The 19069-nt window shown below is 37.5% G+C and overlaps 1 protein-coding gene across 2 annotated transcripts in view; it reads right to left on the minus strand.

Moving 5' to 3' along the window:
* The window catches only part of C8H11orf58 (chromosome 8 C11orf58 homolog), a 28521-nt gene extending 9498 nt beyond the window's left edge, over positions 1-19023 (minus strand). The window contains exons 1-2 of one of the 2 annotated variants that reach the window (XM_004285519.4): positions 18811-19023; positions 13861-13944 (exon numbers count right to left, since the gene is read on the minus strand). In XM_004285519.4, coding sequence (XP_004285567.1) covers positions 13861-13944; positions 18811-18873 — 147 coding nt within the window. In that variant the 5' untranslated portion in view covers positions 18874-19023. The remainder of the gene's footprint in view (positions 1-13860; positions 13945-18810) is intronic. The other variant, XM_049714303.1, reaches the window with a different exon arrangement.
* Positions 19024-19069: the final 46 nt, after the last annotated feature.

Here is a 19069-nt window from a genome sequence, read left to right on the forward strand (position 1 = left end):
AGAAGAAAGACAAAAGGGGATTGAAAATGCATTTGAAGAAATTATGGCTGAAAACTTCCCAAACCAAAAGGAAACAGATATCCAGGTACAAGAAAAACAGAGTCGGAAACAAGATGAACCCAAGCAAAGCTACACCATGACATATTATAATTAAAATGGCAAAAGTTAAAGTGAGGATTCTAATGGCAGCAAGAGAAAAAGAGTTACTTACAAGGAAACCCTCATAAGTCTATCAGCTGACTTCTCTATAGAAACACTCCAGGACAGAAGGGAGTGGCAAGATATATTCAAAGTCCTAAAAGGGAAAAATCTGCAACCTAGCATACTCTATGCAGCAAGATTATCATTTAGAATAGGAGAGATAAAGAATTTCCCAGACAAGTGAAAACTAAAAGAATATAGCAATACAAAACCTAAACAGACATTTCTCCTAAGAAGACATACAGATGGCCAACATGAAAAGATGTTTAACATTGCTAATTATTAGAGAAATGAAAATCAAAACTACAGTGAGGGATCACCTCACACCAGCTGATAGTCAAAACAGCTATCATCAAAAAATCCACAAACAGGGCTTCCCTGGTGGCACAGTGGTTGAGAGTCCGCCTGCTGATGCAGGGGACACAGGTTCGTGCCCCAGTCCGGGAAGATCCCACATGCCGTGGAGCGGCTAGGCCCGTGAGCCATGGCCGTTGAGCCTGCACGTCCAGAGCCTGTGCTCCGCAACAGGAGAGGCCACAACAGTGAGAGGCCCACATACCGCAAAAAAAAAAAAAAAAAAAAAAAATCCACAAACAATAAATGCTGGAGAGGGTGTGAAGAGAAGGGAACCCTTCTACGCTGTTGGTGGGAATGTAAACTGGTACAGCCACTATGGAGAACAGTATGGAGTTTCCTTTAAAAACTAAAAATAGAGCTACCATATGACCCTGCAATCCCACTCCTGGGCATATATCCAGAGAAAAACATGGTCTGAAAGGATACATGCACCCCAATGTTCATTGCAGCACCGTTTACAACAGCCAAGACAGGGAAGCAACCTAATGCCCATTGAAAGAGGAATGGATAAAGAAGATGTGGTACATGTAAACAATGGAGTATTACTCAGCCATTAAAAAGAAGGAATTAATGCCCTTTTCAGCAACACGGATGGACCTAGAGACTGTCATACTGAGTGAAGTAAGTCAGACAGAGAAAGAGAAATCTCATATGATACTGTGGTGTGGTACACATATACAATGGAGTATTACTCAGCCATAAAAAAGAATAATGTTAGTTGCAGCAACATGGATAGACCTAGAAATTATCATACTAAATGAAGTCAGACAGAAAAAGACAAACATCATATGCTATCACTTATATGTGGAATCTAAAAAAATGATACAAATGAACTTATTTACAAAACAGAAACAGACTCTCAGACTTTGAAAACAAACATATGGTTACCAAAGGGGAAAGGTGGGAGGGGAGGGATAAATTAGGAATTTCAGATTAACATATACATGCTAGTATATATAAAATAGATAATCAACAAGGACCTACTGTATAGCACAGGGAACTCTACTCAACATCCTGTAATAACCTATATGGGAAAAGAACCTGAAAAAGAATGGATATATGTATATCTATAACTGAATCAGTTTCCTGTACACCTGAACTAACACAACACTGTAAATCAACCTTACTCTAATATAATATAAACATTAAATTAAAATAAAAAATAAACAACAAAGTCCTAGTGTATAGTACAGGAACTATATTCAATATCTTGTAGTACACTATAATGGAAAATAATATGAAAAAGAATATATATATAGTACAGCAAAGTATCACTTTGCTGTATGCCAGAAAGTAACACCACATTGTAACTGAACTATATTTCAATAAAATATATATAAGTAAACAAAATGAGAAAAAACAGAAAACAAAAGCAATTATAAGAGGAAAGTTAATAGCAATACAAGCTTACCTCAGGTAAGAAGATAAATCTCAAACAGCCTAACCTTACACCTAAAGCAACTAGAGATAGAAGAACAAATAAGGCCCAAAGTTAACAGAAGGAAAGAAATCATAAAGATCAGAGCAGAAATAAGAAAACAATAGAAAAGATCAATGAAACTAAAAGCTGATCCTTTGAAAAAATAAACAAAATTGATAAACCTTTAGCCAGACTCATCAAGAAAAAAAGGAAAGGGCTCAAATCAATATTAAAAATGAAAAAGGAGAAGTTACAACTGACATCACAGAAATACAAAAGATCACAAGAGACTACTACTACAACCAATTTATACACCAGTAAAATGGACAACCTAGGAAAAATGGACAAATTCTTAGAAAGGTACCATCTCCCAAGACTGAACCAAGAGGAAATAGAAAATATGAAGGGACTAATAACAAGTATTGAAGTTGAAACGGTGATTTAAAAACTTCCAACGGACAAAAGTCCAGGACCAGATGGCTTCACATGGGAATTACGTCAAACATTTAGAGATGAGTTAACACCTATCCTTCTAAAACCTCCTGCAGAGGAAGGAACACTCCCAAATTCATTTTATGAAGCCACCATCACCCTGATACCAAAACCAGACAAAGATAACACACAAAAAGAAAATTACAGGCCAATATCACTGATGAACATAGACACACAAATCCTCAACAAAACACTAGCAAACCGAATCCAACAAAACATTAAAAAGATCATACACCATGATCAAGTGGGATTTATCCCAGGGATGCATGGATTTTTCAATATCTGCAAATCAATGTGTGATACACCACTTTAACAAACTGAATAATAAAAACCAAATGATCATCTTGTATTCACAAGATGCTGTGGCCTGCTGTATCAGTAAATGAAGGATATTGTGGCCATCAAACCAGCAGCCACCCTCAACTGTGCATCCTGAGGGGATTCAGGATGGTGAAAAGCATGAAACTGGCCCTAGATAGTTAAGGTATATATCAAAGGAATGATTTCAATGAGTCCAGACTCTTGAAACTTCCCACACGTGGAAAAGTGTTAAATTCATTAACTTGACATGTTTGGTTTTCCATAATTAACAGTTTCTTTAATTAACAGTAATCCTTTGATGTTTCGACTACATAGTTTTTGATGCAAAATGCGTATATCCTGGCTCCTCCCTTACCTCTTTGGAGCAGTCCCTCAGAGCAATATGAGAGGCTGACTTAAGTCCTCAGGAAATCCGCCAAATAAAACATAATTCTCCACTTTTAGGCTGTGTATTTTTTTCAGTTGACAGTTTTGGTGACCAGGAAGGGACTCAGAGAAGACGTCTCTGCTTTGCCTGAACTCTACAAGGAACTGGGGCCTTGGTACCAGCAGAGGCCTGTTGTGCCCATCCGGCTCTGCAGAGTCCAGATGAATTTGGGTGAGTCCCTCCTGGTTCCTGTATCTCCCAATTACTGGCTGATGATCCTGAGTTTTATTTGGCGGTGTCTAACAGGTACTGGCTCCCCAGTTAAAAGATATTGGGGAGTGGCCCCTGCTAGTTGAAAAATACTAGGGAAGCCCAGCTGAAAGACATTGGGAGAAAGTGCCCCCTACCTGAAAGATACTAGGGTAACTCAATTGAAAGACACCAGGATTTCCTCAGTTTGAAAGATACTGAGCAGTCTCAGCTGAACGGTTGGTTAGGTAAGAGGTTTACCTGACATTTTCCTCAAATTGGCTATCTTGACAAGAATGTGTCAGGATAAAAGTGCACTAATAAAATTTTATGCCTGAGAAATTCAAGTTCAAATGGGAAACAGATTCTCTCAGAGAAATGAGGGGCGTCAGAAAGCCAACCTCCAACTAGCACTCTAGCCAGATTCGTGTATGTACAGAGCTCATACCTGCAAGTAAATAAAGGAAATCTTGCTCTGAAAATGACTAAATGGAGCTCTTTTATTGTATACGCAGCTATGTAGAAAAAGTTGGCTTGATAAAAACATATTTTCAGAATTCTGATGTTAAAAAAACAAAAGCCCTTCTAGGGGGAAGTTGCATTTCTCTTCCTGTGTCTTTGAGATGTAAATGTTTTATCTGATCTTCAGGCGCGTGCATGTGTGTGTGTTTTGAGTACTTGATCTCTGTCATCCAGAAGGTACACATATGGTGTACATTTAGCAGCCAATCGAATAGACTGAGATTCTGAGCAGGCTTTTTTTTTTTTTTTTTTTTGTGGTACGCGGGCCCCTCACCGCTGCGGCCTCTCCCGCCGCAGAGCACAGGCTCCAGACGCGCAGGCCCAGCGGCCATGGCTCACGGGCCCAGCCGCCCCGCGGCATGTGGGATCTTCCCAGACCAGGGCATGAACCCGTGTCCCCTGCATTGGCAGGCAGACTCTCAACCAGTGCGCCACCAGGGAAGCCCCCTGAGCAGGCTTTTGTCTGAATTTTTGCCATCTTAACCTTCATTGCGTCAGCCTGTTTAGTGAGGGCCTTTACTTTCTTAGACTATTTTTGGGAGTAAACTTTCTGGATCTGTTTAGGTTGCATCCTTCACACTCTCCTGTGGGGAAGCCTCTTGCATCCTATTGGTTTAAGTCACTATTAACATATATCTCATTAATGGCCAGACGACAGATCCTTTAAATTGGAGAAACTTCTAAATTGGTAAATTTTTAGAGAACTCTCATTATAAACAGGTGTTTTATTGATATCTATGGGAAAAAAAAATTAAAGGTGGGAAAAAAATATATAATGGTTTACCTAAGAACTCGCTTAGTTTAAAACAAACCAAAAAAACTGGTTTGGGAGACCTTATTGTGGTTTTTGCTTTCCCTCAATGGATCTTACAGATGCTAATAAAAACATTAGAATAATTAATTAGGTTGATTAACAGAAAAGTAAGAGAAAAAACCAAAGGGAAAGTCTAGAGACTCTTTCCCCACAAGGTAAACTTTTTAATGGAACTTATCCCAAATGGATAAAGAAATCTTAAGATGATTACTTTAAAATGGGATAAATAAAATGAATGTTAATGGGATTAAAACAAAACATCTTGATACAACATTCCTAAGGTTCAATGGGCCAAATGGAACCCCCCCTCCACTGTATTGGTACCCAACATTAAAGGACCCCAAGCAAGTCTGCTCTATTTACCCCTGTTTAAAATATATATATTTAAATGGTGGAAGAAAATTACACTGAGGTACCTGACCAACAATTACTTGGGGCAACAATTAGGCCAATTAATCAAGTTGACAAAAGGGCTTGAGTCAGTTGGCTCAACCCCTCACTGGGGACCCCAGAGCCTTTTATACAAAATAGATAAAATGGTCAGAGAATAAAAGCAAGGAAAGCTTCTAGGACTCCTTGTAATACCAAGACTTGTTGATTGGGTCCTAAGAGAAACTAACGTCAAAGGTGTAAAAGTTGGCAGAATTGAGATGAAACTTTATAAAAATTGGTATTTATGTTCACCAATCTACAGAACGCTAATGTAAAAGACAGTTCATAATTGCTTACTTCTTAGTATTCACTAGAAATCAAAGTTTTTAAGGGTTGAGAATTCTAATTTAAATATGAAATTAAAGCTACTAGAAATAATACAGAAAAACAGTTCAGTATGCTAGAAAAATAAGTGTGTTGTGAACAAAGAAGGTATGAGGAATGGATTTGTATTTTGTTAAGGGAAAAGAAAATAATTTTGTCCTAGAGCTAGTTGTTTCTAGATGAGAAAAGTAAGAGACAAAATAATACGGATATAGAAAGTGATGGAAGGATTGTGGAAAAGGAACCCTGAGAAAAGAATTTTGTACACTGTCAGGATTGACTAAACTCAGAATGAATTTAATTATGTAAATGGATTTGTTATTAAAAGTAGACTGATACACGATTGGATTTGGTTCCTCTGTTTAAAGAACAAAGGTTTCTTAGAACACTGCTTCTGACAATGGATTGTGTGAGTTTCTCTGTCTTTAAGTGATCTATATTTGCTTTTGAAATCTTTTGTCACTGTGGTTAAGTATTATTTCAGTGACATATGATCCTATTTGACCAAGTGTTGATATTTTTGACAAACTTCCCAAATATCAAATTCTAAAGTTCTTTTGACCTCCAGCTAACTCTGGGATGCTTCAAAGGAACCAAGACACCTCAGAGAGCAATGTCAAACTAATTAGCTTATGTGGTATGATAAATTAATCAGTTGGCCAAAAAGTTCATTTGGTTTTAAAGTAAAAACAAAAGACACCACATTTTTCATTTTCACCAAGAACTTTATTTATTTTTAAAAAAATATTTAGGGACTTCCCTGGTGGCACAGTGGTTAAGAGTCCACCTGCCAATGCAGGGGACACGGGTTCGAGCCCTGGTCCGGGAAGATCCCACATGCCGCAGAGCAACTAAGCCTGTGCACCACAACTACTGAGCCTGCACTCTAGAGCCCACGAGCAACAACTACTGAAGCCTGTGCACCTAGAGCCTGTGCTCCACAAAAAGAGAAGCCACCACAATGAGAAGCCTGTGCACTGCAACAAAGAATGGCCCCCCTCACCGCAACTAGAGAAAGCCTGCGTGCAGCAACGAAGATCCAATGCAGCCAAAAATAAACAAACAAATATTTATTTGGCCATGTTGGGTCTTAGTTGTGGCACACAGGATTTTTAGTTGTGGCATATGGGATCTTTAGTTGCAACATGTGAACTCTTAGTTGGGGCATGTGGGATCTAGTTCCCTGACCAGGGATCGAACCTGGGTCCCCTGAATTGGGAGTGTGGAGTCTTAGCCACTGGACCACCAGGGAAGTCCCACCAAGAACTTTACTGAACGTATTCACTGTTTTGTTCCACTACCTTCTGCCATTTTTCAGGCAACTTCATAATTCCATCTTCCTAAAAATTTTATCTTTTTGAGCAAAGAACTGTTCCAGCTGCCTTTTACAGTATTCCAGGGAATTGAAATTCTTTCCATTAAGAGAATTTTGTAAAGACCGAAATAAATGGAAATCCAAAGGTGCCATGTCTGGTAAATATGGCAGATGAATCAGAATGTCCCAGCCAAGCTGTAACAGTTTTTGCCTGGTCATCAAAGAAACACGCAGGCTTGTGTTATCCTGATGGAAGATTATGCATTTTCTGTTGACTACTTCCAGATGCTTTTCGTCGAGTGCTGCTTTCAGCTGGTCTAACTGGGAGAAGTACTTTTTGGAATTAATCATTTGGTTTTCAGGAAGGAGCTCATAATAGAGGACTCCCTTCCAATCTCACCATATATACAACATCACCTTCTTTGGATGAAGCCCGGCCTTTGGTGTGATTGATGGTGGTTCATTTCGCTTGCCCCATGATCTCTTCCATTTCACATTATTCTACAGTATACACTTTTCATTACCCATCACAATTTGTTTTAAAAACGGAACATTTTTCTTAGGTTTTAGTAGAGAATCGCATGTGGAAATACGGTCAAGAAGGTTTTTTTCACTTATGAGGAACCCAAACATCAAAGCGATGAACATAACCAAATTGGTGGAAATGATTTTCAGTGCTTGATTTGGATATTCTGACTATGTAGGCTATCTTCCATGTGGTGTAACATTGACTGTTCTCAATTAATGTCTTGATTTGATTGCTGTCAACTTCAAATGGTCTACCTGACCACGGAGCATCGTACGGCGAGAAATCTCCAGCACAAAACTTTGCAAACCACTTCTGACACATTCAATCAGTCAAAGGTACTTTATCACAGTACCTTCTCCATACACTGCACAAATCTTTTTTTGCGTTTTAGTTGTGTTTCTACCTTTCTTGAAATAATAAAGCATAATATGCCGAAACTGTTGCTTTTTTTTTCTCTTCAATATTAAAATGGCTACACAAAAATTCACCAGTTTTGATAAAGTTTTTTAAAAATGCACACTGATATGACAACTGTCACAATACAATCTAACAAAATTGTTTCGAATGAAGTTAAAGACAACTAAGTGCTACTAGAGACAACCTATGGAAAAACCAAATGAACTTTTTGGCCAACCAATACTTGCAAAGCACTGCCAAGTAACTAGTGATGAACCTTATGTTATATTGTATGTATAAATGTCATTAATACAGATATTCCAAAATTTATATGAAATTACTAAAATCTGAGATATCCTGGTATAATGTTATCAATCATAATTCTAGTTATTATAGAAATATCCAAGTTCCTTGTCAACTGCATTGTAATCAGATCTTTAACCATGGCATTTTAAGTCCTGTCATTTATAAATAGTCATTGTTTTAGTCTGATGCTTTTATAAAAGGAAGATCTTCAAGATGATTCATAAAAAGGACTTTTTAACAAGTATAAGTTTCTGATAACTTTTAGATCATACCACTGAACTGGGTAAGAAATGACAAAACTCTAATGTAAAACCTGACTACTTCATCCAAATCAACAGGAATTACATGGGACTGAATGAATTTATAAATATGATTTATAACTTTATGACTTTTTTGGGGAAATATATTGGCTTTTCCTCTTTGTTTTCCAGAAAAACTTTTCCTCTGTTATGCTATGACCTACAAGTTGATCAAGTATTCTTTTATAAACAAAAATAAAACATATTTTTTCCTCTCTACCTAATCCTTCCATATTTGGCTTCTCCACCTGGCTCTCCTATGGACTTGATGGTTTACTGTGACCAGATTACAACTAGTTATACTAATCACTGTTTTCTCTTTGAATTTATTTTTTTATACAGCAGGTTCTTATTAGTTATCTATTAATCATTGTTTTAATTTGTTCTCTTTGTTCCTGAATTGTTTATGCTCTGTGTCTCTCTCTGCCCTACTATGACCTTATTAACGTTACTGACTATATTAATTATCCTGTCTAGTTTATAAGATTGTCTCTTACCCAATGTGTAACCAGGTCTCCAAAAAAATTAATGATGGCTAAAGGTCTTGAAACAGTTGATCATACACACACACACACAAATATATATATATATATGTATATAAAAAACTCTACACAGGATAACTGTAACAGTGCAACTCTCGTATGAAAAGAAGCAACAAGAGAAAACATTTTCTAGGTCATAGCAGACTAGCAAGATAGGTGATCCAGAGAATTTTAGATTATTAACAGGTCCTAATCCAAAAATTTGAGTGGCCTATCAACAGAACCTTTGCCTGATCTAGGAATGAGCCTTCCTAGCACTGTGGGACAAAATTGGTCATGAAATGCTTCCCAAATGTTGGTTGAATTTATGATCAAGGGGAAGCACTGTGAATGAAAAATGCTGCCCTATCAGTAAACAAAGGATGTTGCAGCCATCAAACCAGCAGCCATTGCAGCTACTCCCCACCGTGCACCCTGTGGGGATTCAGAATGGAGAAAAGAAGGATACTGGCCCTAGATAGTTAAGGTGCAAATCAAATGAATGATTTCAACGAGTCCAGTCTTGCATCTTCCTAGATGTAGAAAAGTGTTAAATTCATTAACTTGACATGTCTGGTTTCCCTTAACAGTTTCTTTAATTAACAGTTATCTTTTGATGTTCCAACTATCCAGTTTTTATTGCAAAACTCCTATACATCCTGGTTCCTCCCTTACCTCTTCGGAGCAGTCCCTCAGAGCAATCTGAGAGGCTATCTTCTAGGCTTAAGTCCTCAGAAAATCCGCCAAATAAAACATAATTCTCAACTTCTAGGTTGTGCACTTTTTCAGTTGACAATCTCAATAAATGCAGAAAAAGCTTTTGATGAAATTCAACATCCATTTTTGATAAAAACTCTCCAGAAAGTGGGCATAGAGGGAACCTACCTCAACATAATAAAGGCCATATATGACAAACCCACAGCTAACATCATACTTAATGGTGAAAAGCTGAAACCATTCCCTCTAAGATCAGGAACAAGACAAGGCTGCCCACTCTTGCCACTTTTATTCAGCATAGTACTGGAAATCCTAGGCACAGCAATCAGACAAGAAAAAGAAATAAAAGAAATCCAAATTAGAAAGGAAGAAGTAAAACTGTCACTGTTTGCAGATGACATAACACTATACATAGAAAATCCTAAAGATGCCACCAGAAAACTACCAGAGCTCATCAATGAATTCGGTAAAGTTGCAGGATAAAAAATTAATATACAGAAATTGGTTGTATTTCTATACAGTAACAATGAAATATGAGAAAGAGAAATTAAAGAAACAACCCCATTTACCATCACATCAGAAAGAATAAAATACCTAGGAATAAACCTACTTAAGGTGGCAAAAGAACTGTACTGTGAAAACTATAAGATGCTAATAGAAGAAACTGAAGAGGACACAAACAGATGGAAAGATATACCATGTTCTTGAAGTGGAAGACTCCGTATTGTTAAAGTGACTATACTTCCCAAGGCCATCTACAGATTCAATGCAATCCCTATCAAATCACCAATGTCATTTTTCACAGAACTAGAACAAATAATTTTAAAATTTGTATGGCCCCAAATAGCCAAAACAATTTTAAGAACAGAGCTGGAGGAATCACACTCCCTGACTTCAGACTATACTACAAAGCTATAGTAATCAAAACTGTATGGTACTGGCACAAAAACAGACAGAAATCAATGGAACGGGATAGAAAGCCCAGAAATAATCCCATGCACTTATGGTCAATTAATCTATGATGAAAGAGGCAAGAATATACAATGGAGAAAAGACCACTAATTTCAAGAAGTGGTGCTTGGAAAACTGGACAACTACATGCATAAGAATGAAATTAGGACATTCTCTAACACCATATACAAATATAAACTCAAAATGCATTAAAGACATAAATGTAAGACCATATACTACAAAACTCCTAGAGGAAAACACAGGCCAAACACTCTTTGACACAAATCGCAGCATTATTTTTTTGGATTCGTCTCCTAGAGTAATGGAAATAAAACAAAAATAAACAAATGGAACCTAATTGAACTTAAAACCTTTTGCAGAGCAAACGAAACCATAAGCAAAATGAAAAGACAACCTATGGAATGAGAGAAAATATTTGCAAATGATGCAACCAACAAGGCATTAATTTCCAAAATATACAAATAGTTCATATAGCTCAATACCCAAAACAAAACAAACAAAAACAACCCAACCCAATCAACATACGAGTAGAAGACCTAAATAGACATTTCTCCAAAGAAGACAAACAGATGGCCAACAGGCACATGAAACAATGCTCAATATCACTAATTACTAGAGAAATGCAAATCAAAACTACAAGGAGGTATCACCTCACACTGATTAGAATGGTCATCATCAAAAAGTCTACAAATAATAAATAATGGAGGGGGGTGTGGAGAAAAAGGATCCTTCCGATGCTGTTGGTGTGAATGTAAATTGGTGCGGCCACTATGGAAAACAGTATGGATGTTCCTTAAAAGACTAAGTGTTACCACATGATCCAGCAATCCCACTTCTGGTCATATATCTAGAGAAAACTAACTCAAAAAGATATATGCATCCCAATGTTCATAGCAGCAGCATTTACAACAGCCAAGACATGGAAGCAACCTAAATGTCCATCAACAGGTGAATGGATAAAGAAGAAGTGGTACACACACACACACACACACACACACACACAATGAAATACTACTTAGCCATAAAAAGGAATGAAATAATGCCATTTGCAGCAACATGGATGGACCCAGAGAGTATCATACTAAGTGAAGTCAGACAGAGAGACACAAATATTATGATATCACTTACATGTGAAATCTAAAAATTATGATACAAATGAACTTATTTACAAAACAGAAACAGACTTACATAGAAAACAAACTTATGGTTACCAAAGGGGAAAGGAGGTAGGAGGGATAAATTTGGAATTTTGGGTTAACAAACTACTATATATATATAATAGATAAACAACAAGGTCCTACTATATAGCACAGGGAACTATATTCAAGATCTTATAATAAACTATAATGGAAAAGAATCTGAAAAAGAATATCAATCTATCTATATATATGCATAACTGAATCACTTCACTGTATACCTGAAACTAATACAACATTGTAAATCAGTTATACCTCAATTAAGAAAAAAAAAACCAACTGAAAAAAAAGGGAAATTGTTCACTAAAACTGAGTGAAAGTGAGATTAAATTTGACTTTGCAAAGCAATCTTAACCAATTATCTGTGTATATAGTAAATAACAAATCACCCTATTGTGAAATCATGACACATTCTCCATACCCAAAGATGATACTCCTGAAAAGGTTCAAGCATTAATGCTTATTGCCTTACATGTTATTAGCACAAAAGCAAATCAATAATTCAGTAGTTTGTTCCTTTATTGCAGAAGACACCTCATAACAAGATTTGAATATACATAATGGCATCAAGTTATTCTAAGATGATAGTATTATACTGGTCTATACTTTCTCAGCTGGTTCTCCCTGTGACCAATAAAATACTCAGTGGCTAGGATTAGGAATGTACTTTGGGGACACAAAATAGTATAAATCTAAACAGCCTACGTAAAAGATCAAAGCTATGATCTTTGCACTTGTTAGCAAAGAATTTAACGTATGCTATGCCCATTGATCAGCAGCCAAATTTTTTTTTTAATTGTTCAATTTGTTCTCCACCCACCCCCGCCCTGTTTTACTGAGATACAATTGACTATTCGTAGCTAAATTTCATACATTTTATGTTAGGGTGTTTCTTCCTAGGTACTTAAAGAAATGTGATCCTACTAGGTTGAGCATACCTTTAAACTATTACTTTATATATCCTTAGCAAAATCTTTTATTTGCATGAACCAAGAGAAACTTCAGACTACTTTCTATGACAAATCACAAATTATTGGGAAATCTGGATTAATGTGATATTATACAAATGCTTCCTTTGTATAGGGCTTAACATCTTACATGATCTCTCCCTATGCCCAAATCTACTGTTCTAGTCTGGCTAACTCTTAATCCCCTCAGATTCAGATCAATTCTATTTCTGGGAAGCTTTCTTGTGCTGCTAAGCCAGAGTGAGCTTCCCTTGCCTGTTGATTCCACAGCATTATGTGCATAGCTCTTCCATAGCAATTATAATTCTATATTGTCATTATCTGGTTTCCTCCAGCACATGATAGCTCCAAACTTATGTTACTGATCTACGTGACCCCCCCACCCAGGACCTAGTACAGTGCCTGGCATGTAGCAGTCAACAGCTGTTGGTAAAATGCATTCCCATACAAATAAAAAACAAAGGGCAGAACTTATTTCTAAAGAGCTTAAAAGAGAAAAAAGTTTTCCTTTTTCTTCCACATCAGGTTTGCAGAAAGATTACTGGGACAGTGTTAGGAAAATAAATGTACTTGCTTACAAAAAAAAATCAGTATTTAGAGATCACTGTATTTGCATGTAAAAATTAATTGCTAGGAACAAGAGTTTTTTCCAACACGTGATGTTTCCTGGCACCTATATTTTATATCTTCTATTACGTTAATCGAACTGAAAAAGATTTCAAAATATACTGAACATTTTTAAAATTAAGTTTTTGACAAAGGCTATTCCCTTGGCTACTACTTCAAGGGCTGGAAGGAACTATAAAATATGAAAGACCTACCAAATGGTCTGACCAGAAGTACCTTGTATCAAATTATCAGGCTAACAGATGGCAAATCATGAACTTTCACGTTTTCTTTCTTCCACGAGAGTCTCCTCAAACCAAATTTTTTCTCTATGCAGTCTCTAAACATTACCACCCAGTGGCACTGAGAATCCTAGAAGCAGCTCAGTGAGGTCAGCTATATTTCCGAAAGCCTAAAGTAGTCATGCAGAACAGTAAAATGGGATCCAAGTGTATTCATTCCTTCTCACTTAACATACATAAAAAAGGGCATTATTTTCACAGAAAAGGTAAAAATGTATTCTGTCTGATGCTTACCTTTCCTGCACCCATAAGTCTCAAGAACTTTTGTTTTCTTTCTTCATTACCTAAGTCTGCTGCCTCCCAATTGCTAGATCCAAGCTGGAAAAGAAATTAGCCAATTAATCTTTTTTGCATAGTAATAAATATTTAAAAATTTAGAGTCTACCAGTAAATCCCAAGCTTTTTCCCCCTGTCAGTTTTCACTATAAACTGGACTCACTCTTGCTTAGGAAGTTAAGCATATGCATAATATTCGAATTAGAATATACTCCTTTTCTGTTACCTTAAGGGAAAGTCCTTTAGTTCTTTTGCAGCCAGAGATCTGGTTTTCAAAAGTTTATACTATAAGAATTACCTGGAGGGCTGGTTAAAACACAAACTGCTGGGCTACACCTCAAGAGTTTCAAACTTAGCAGATCTGGGGTGGGGCCTGAAGATTTATTTCACTTCTAACAAATTCCTAAGAGATGCTGATGCTGCTGATGTAGGGTACCACACTTTGAGACCTACTGCCTTAGAGCCTTGCAGGGCCCTAGGGTACCTAATACTTTGAACCCAGGAGGCTGCTACAGCTGTTAACTGAACTTAAAACCCTGGCTATATTGATATTCTAAAGAACAGTACAATATCAGAGTCAACTGGACCCAATTTTAGTTTCTTTTTTGAACACTTTCCTTATTTGTAAGGACTGATGTGTGAGGACTTTTTTTTTTAATATTTATTTGGTTGGGCCCAGTCTTAGTTGTGGCAGGCTGCCTCCTTAGCTACTGCATGCGAACTCTTAGTTGTGGCATGCATGTGGGATCTAGTTCCCTGACCAGGGATTAAACCCAGGCCCCGGGCATTGGGAGTGCAAAGTCTTAACCACTGTGCCACCAGGGAAGTAACTGTTAGGACTTTTATTCTTACTTAAAGGTCTTCCAAAGAACAAAGAGAAAATTTACTAATTTTTTTAAAAAAAAGAATAGAACTCATTCTATCTTGTAATTATCAAATGGGTCTATTGAACCCTTTTATAAATCTAATATATATTATGGAATCCTAGCGATATTTTTCCCTACATATTGAAACAAATTTAAGAATTATTTCATTATAATTCATTAATCATTCCCAAATATGCTAAAAATGACTAAAATAATAAGATAGAAAAGTGGTAGAAAAGTTTTCTCATCGTATTGTCCAAAGTGCTGCATCATCTTTCAAGAAGACATCACCCCTCTGTTGTATGCTTCTAGCTCTCTTTGGACCCAGCTGAAAATTTTAATTTCTACTCATGACAACCGAGTAAAAAACTGAAAACTGACAGAAGGCATTTCACAATTATTAGACGAATAACAAGGTGAATGCAAAATGACAGGTAGTGTCTAAACTAATGATAATGGCAAACTTAACTGCAATTAAACGAGTTTTTGGATGATGAAATACTAGATAACTTTTCTCCAACCGGGAGTCAATGAGAGACAAAATAACAAAAATATATGGTACTTTCATCTAGAAAGCCATTCAATAGGAAGAACTTCATCTTGCAATATTTTGCAATATTGCTACAACAGCCTGGACCATCCCGTTTTTCTAAAGAGGTATGTGACTATTTAATATCATCTTTTATGATATTTGTACACCAAAATTTACTTGATATGGTTTGTAAGTGGACAAGTACCGAGGGCAGGTGACTAGAAGGAATATAGAAATGAAAAACATTCATTGGATTGATCATTCTAATTGAGTTTATAATCTAAAAATGAAAATGTTTTGCAATTATAGAGCAAAGAAGACAAATCCCGTTTGACACAAACTATGAGCAATGAAAACACTTCAAAAAAATTCTTCAAGTATCATATTTTGATGATGCAAATCCAAGAACTAAAATAAAGCTAAAATCTATTAGAAACATATTTGAAATCTGAAATTATATGTTTCAGTTTCACACATGACAACTGATAAGCTGTTAGCTATATTCAGAAAATGCTAAAATTTTGGGTATATATATAGTGAAAAATCAAGAAAACTAGGTTTGCTATGGTTCAGTTCATATCAAAACTTCTAATAAAGTTGTTTTTACTATCCTTTTATTCTTCTGAATATTATTCATAAAAGACTAATAGAATAATACATATATCAAACAATGATGACCATCCCTCCTGGGCATATGAGAGTTGAAGTATTTGTACCATACTGGACACCCACTTATGGCTATTCCTTTTGGCTACCTAAGTTCCAAATCTCTACTTCTTTCCATCTGACAGTTCATATTTTTTCATAGACTAGTTAGTTCTTAACTGTTTCTGGCTCAGTATAGTTAAAACAAAACAAAAAACCAAAAAACAAAGTACCAGTGAGGCTTAAGTTCTGATTCTCACTAAATCACTGTTCCCTGGACCTGGCATAGAGTAGCAAGTACCTTGCTCAAGTGCTGCATTCTAAAAAATCACATGGGTGCCTGATACATTCTCAGAGATTCTCCACCAGTTACTAAAATTAACCTCCCCATTCCTTTTACTTCCTGAAAGATAGCTTTCAATTCTCCCCTCTAATCAAACCAATGAAACCATTTTTAAGTTGGCTTCATCCTTAATACCCTTATTATAGAACAGCAGTCAATTTACCTCCTCCTCAGTACACCCTGTAGTAACTCTTAGAATTTATTTCTACCATTGTCAGCGTTTTCCTACAACTGGATTCAATGATTTGTTACCCCCATTAAATGTGTGAGGTCAGTGGGCAAAGAAAACTTTGATTATCTTTTACATGCAGAGGTTTATTAGAAATTGCTGACCAACTACACACTATAATTGGGTTATTTTCTAAACGTAGACATATATTTAAAAAACAAATATATTATATTCTGGGGCTTCCCTGGTGGCGCAGCGGTTAAGAATCCGCCTGCCAATGCAGGGGACACGGGTTCGAGCCCTGGTCTGGGAAGATCCCACATGCCGTAGGGCAACTAAGCCCGTGCGCCACAACTACTGAGCCTGCGCTCTAGAGCTCGTGAGCCACAACTACTGAAGCCTGTGCCCCTAGAGCCTGTGCTCTGCAACAAGAGAAGCCACTGCAATGAGAAGCCCTTGCACCGCAACGAAGAGTAGACCCCGCTCTCCACAACTAGAGAAAGCCCGCGCACAGCAACAAAGACCCAACGTAGCCAATAAATAGAATAAATCTATTAAAAATATATATTATGCTTAAAAGATTAAAAACACAAGCACTTAAAGATAACTCCCAATTACCAACAAAAATAAAATTAATCTTAAAGAAACTGACTAAAAAAAAAAAATCACCGTCAAGGGACAAGTTACTGCTGTATTGCACTAAAATATAGAATTAGCAACATAATCCTTTTCAGATAACGTGTGAAGGTCCTAGGACCTAATCTTGAATTGCAACTGTAACCACCTCTTTTAAAGAAAATGCTTATAGGATTGGAAAAGGTCTTAAAGGTCATCTAGTTTAAACTGATCCCATCAAAAGCTGTAGAGATTTAATTACTTAATCCCTTTAACTTTGTTAAATTACCTAATATCACCTAGAGTTTTGTGTCAAAAAGATTATTTCTTTGATTCTAGCAAAACAGGTGCTTGACATTCTAGCAATCAAGTCACAGTTAAATACCAGGAGGAAAACAATGTAATAGTTTTTAAAAGGGCACCCAAGTTACTCAAAAGCCTAGATACATTCCTGGTAGGTACTGGCCTACCACATTAACAAGAAAAGATCTCAAAACCAGTTGTAGGGAGGAACAGCAGGAATGAATAAATCTCACTATATAACTATTTGTCCCCAAATCTTTACTGATTACTAATCTTTCTGCACAGCTAAAATCAATTTCAGTAAAGAGCCTTACTATTCTGGACCTAACCCCATCACTTACCCAAAGAGGGATGAGTCTTAACATCATCTCATTTGCTACAACTGATGCACTAACAGTGTTCAGTGAGCTTTCTATAGTTCGCAAAATAAAATATTATGAAAGGAACTCAGTTCAACTGCACTATAGAAAATAAACTCTACACATTCAGAAATTGACAGCACTTTAAACAACCTAAAGAAAACTAGATGTCCTCCCTTCTTCACTCTTAACTATGACCTCTCCATCGGCCCCCCCCCCCCCCCAGTTTCCCCATCAACGTTTCCATGGCATTTATCCATTGTATGAAGGACCCAGTTTTACGTTTACTGGTTACTGCAGCATCCATGACACCGCGCTAGGGGCTAGTACAAACACACAAAAGGCCTAGGATAAACACCACAGTTATTCATCTTTGAATTCCCAACACCTGGCACAGCAGTAAATATTTAATGGTTTACTTTAAGGAATGAATGCTTTGCAATTTAAACTGGCAACTGTAGGGGGAGGGAGGAGAGGGAAAAGAGGTACTTGACATCGAAACGGGCTTCTACGTCTCAACGTATTAGGCCTCAGCACGGTGCGCCAGAACCAAATTATTCCCCTGGTACCATTTTTCCGTTCAATATTTTATTGGTTTACTCTTAATAGTACAGTTAAGTTTAACTCTTAACAGTACATTGCAAAAATAATCCCGGCCAGAAAAATCTGTCCAAATTTGCATGAACATCTTGACTTTATCACAGCAGCATTTTAAGCCTAAAACAGGGAGGATCTTGCCGTTTCTACTGAATAGAAAGGCCCCATAAAGAAGCTTCATCAGCCCACGAACAGGCAAACATGGTCCCTTGACTAAGCTCTTTCACTTCTCAACCATTCAGGATTTCCTTCCTCGATTCCCCTTCCTACGCAGGCCTCCGGCTCTTAGCATGCGGACCTCTTCAAACATTCCAACTCAAATTAAGCAAAAGGGATATTTCCCATTCTTCTGGGTCCTTCCCCTCGGCCCTCCCCCTTCAGGTCACCTCAGACGCTTCCTCCGTCTTCATCCACCCTTCCCGGCCTACCCCAGCCTTTAGTAGGCCTCAACCCTCCACCACTCCGCCATTGTTATTTACATCGTCGTCTGGGGAGGCTGAACGCTTCACCCCGTGCGGATGGGACTCTCTGGCAGCACTCATCGTTGCGGAGACCCCAACGGGAAATGCCGAACCCACTCGCCGTTCTCCTCAGCCGCGGCGCCAGCAGCCTGCAGTCCGCCACCAGCCCGAGGAGCGCCACTCCACAACGCAGAGCCTCTCCGGGTCTTCTCCGCCACTGTCGTCACCGCCGCGTGCGCTCTCCACCCCGGAGCGCTCTGGGAGTTGTAGTTTTCTG

This window comes from Orcinus orca, chromosome 8 (genome assembly GCF_937001465.1).
Source record: "Orcinus orca chromosome 8, mOrcOrc1.1, whole genome shotgun sequence".
Classification (NCBI taxonomy): Eukaryota; Metazoa; Chordata; class Mammalia; order Artiodactyla; family Delphinidae; genus Orcinus; species Orcinus orca.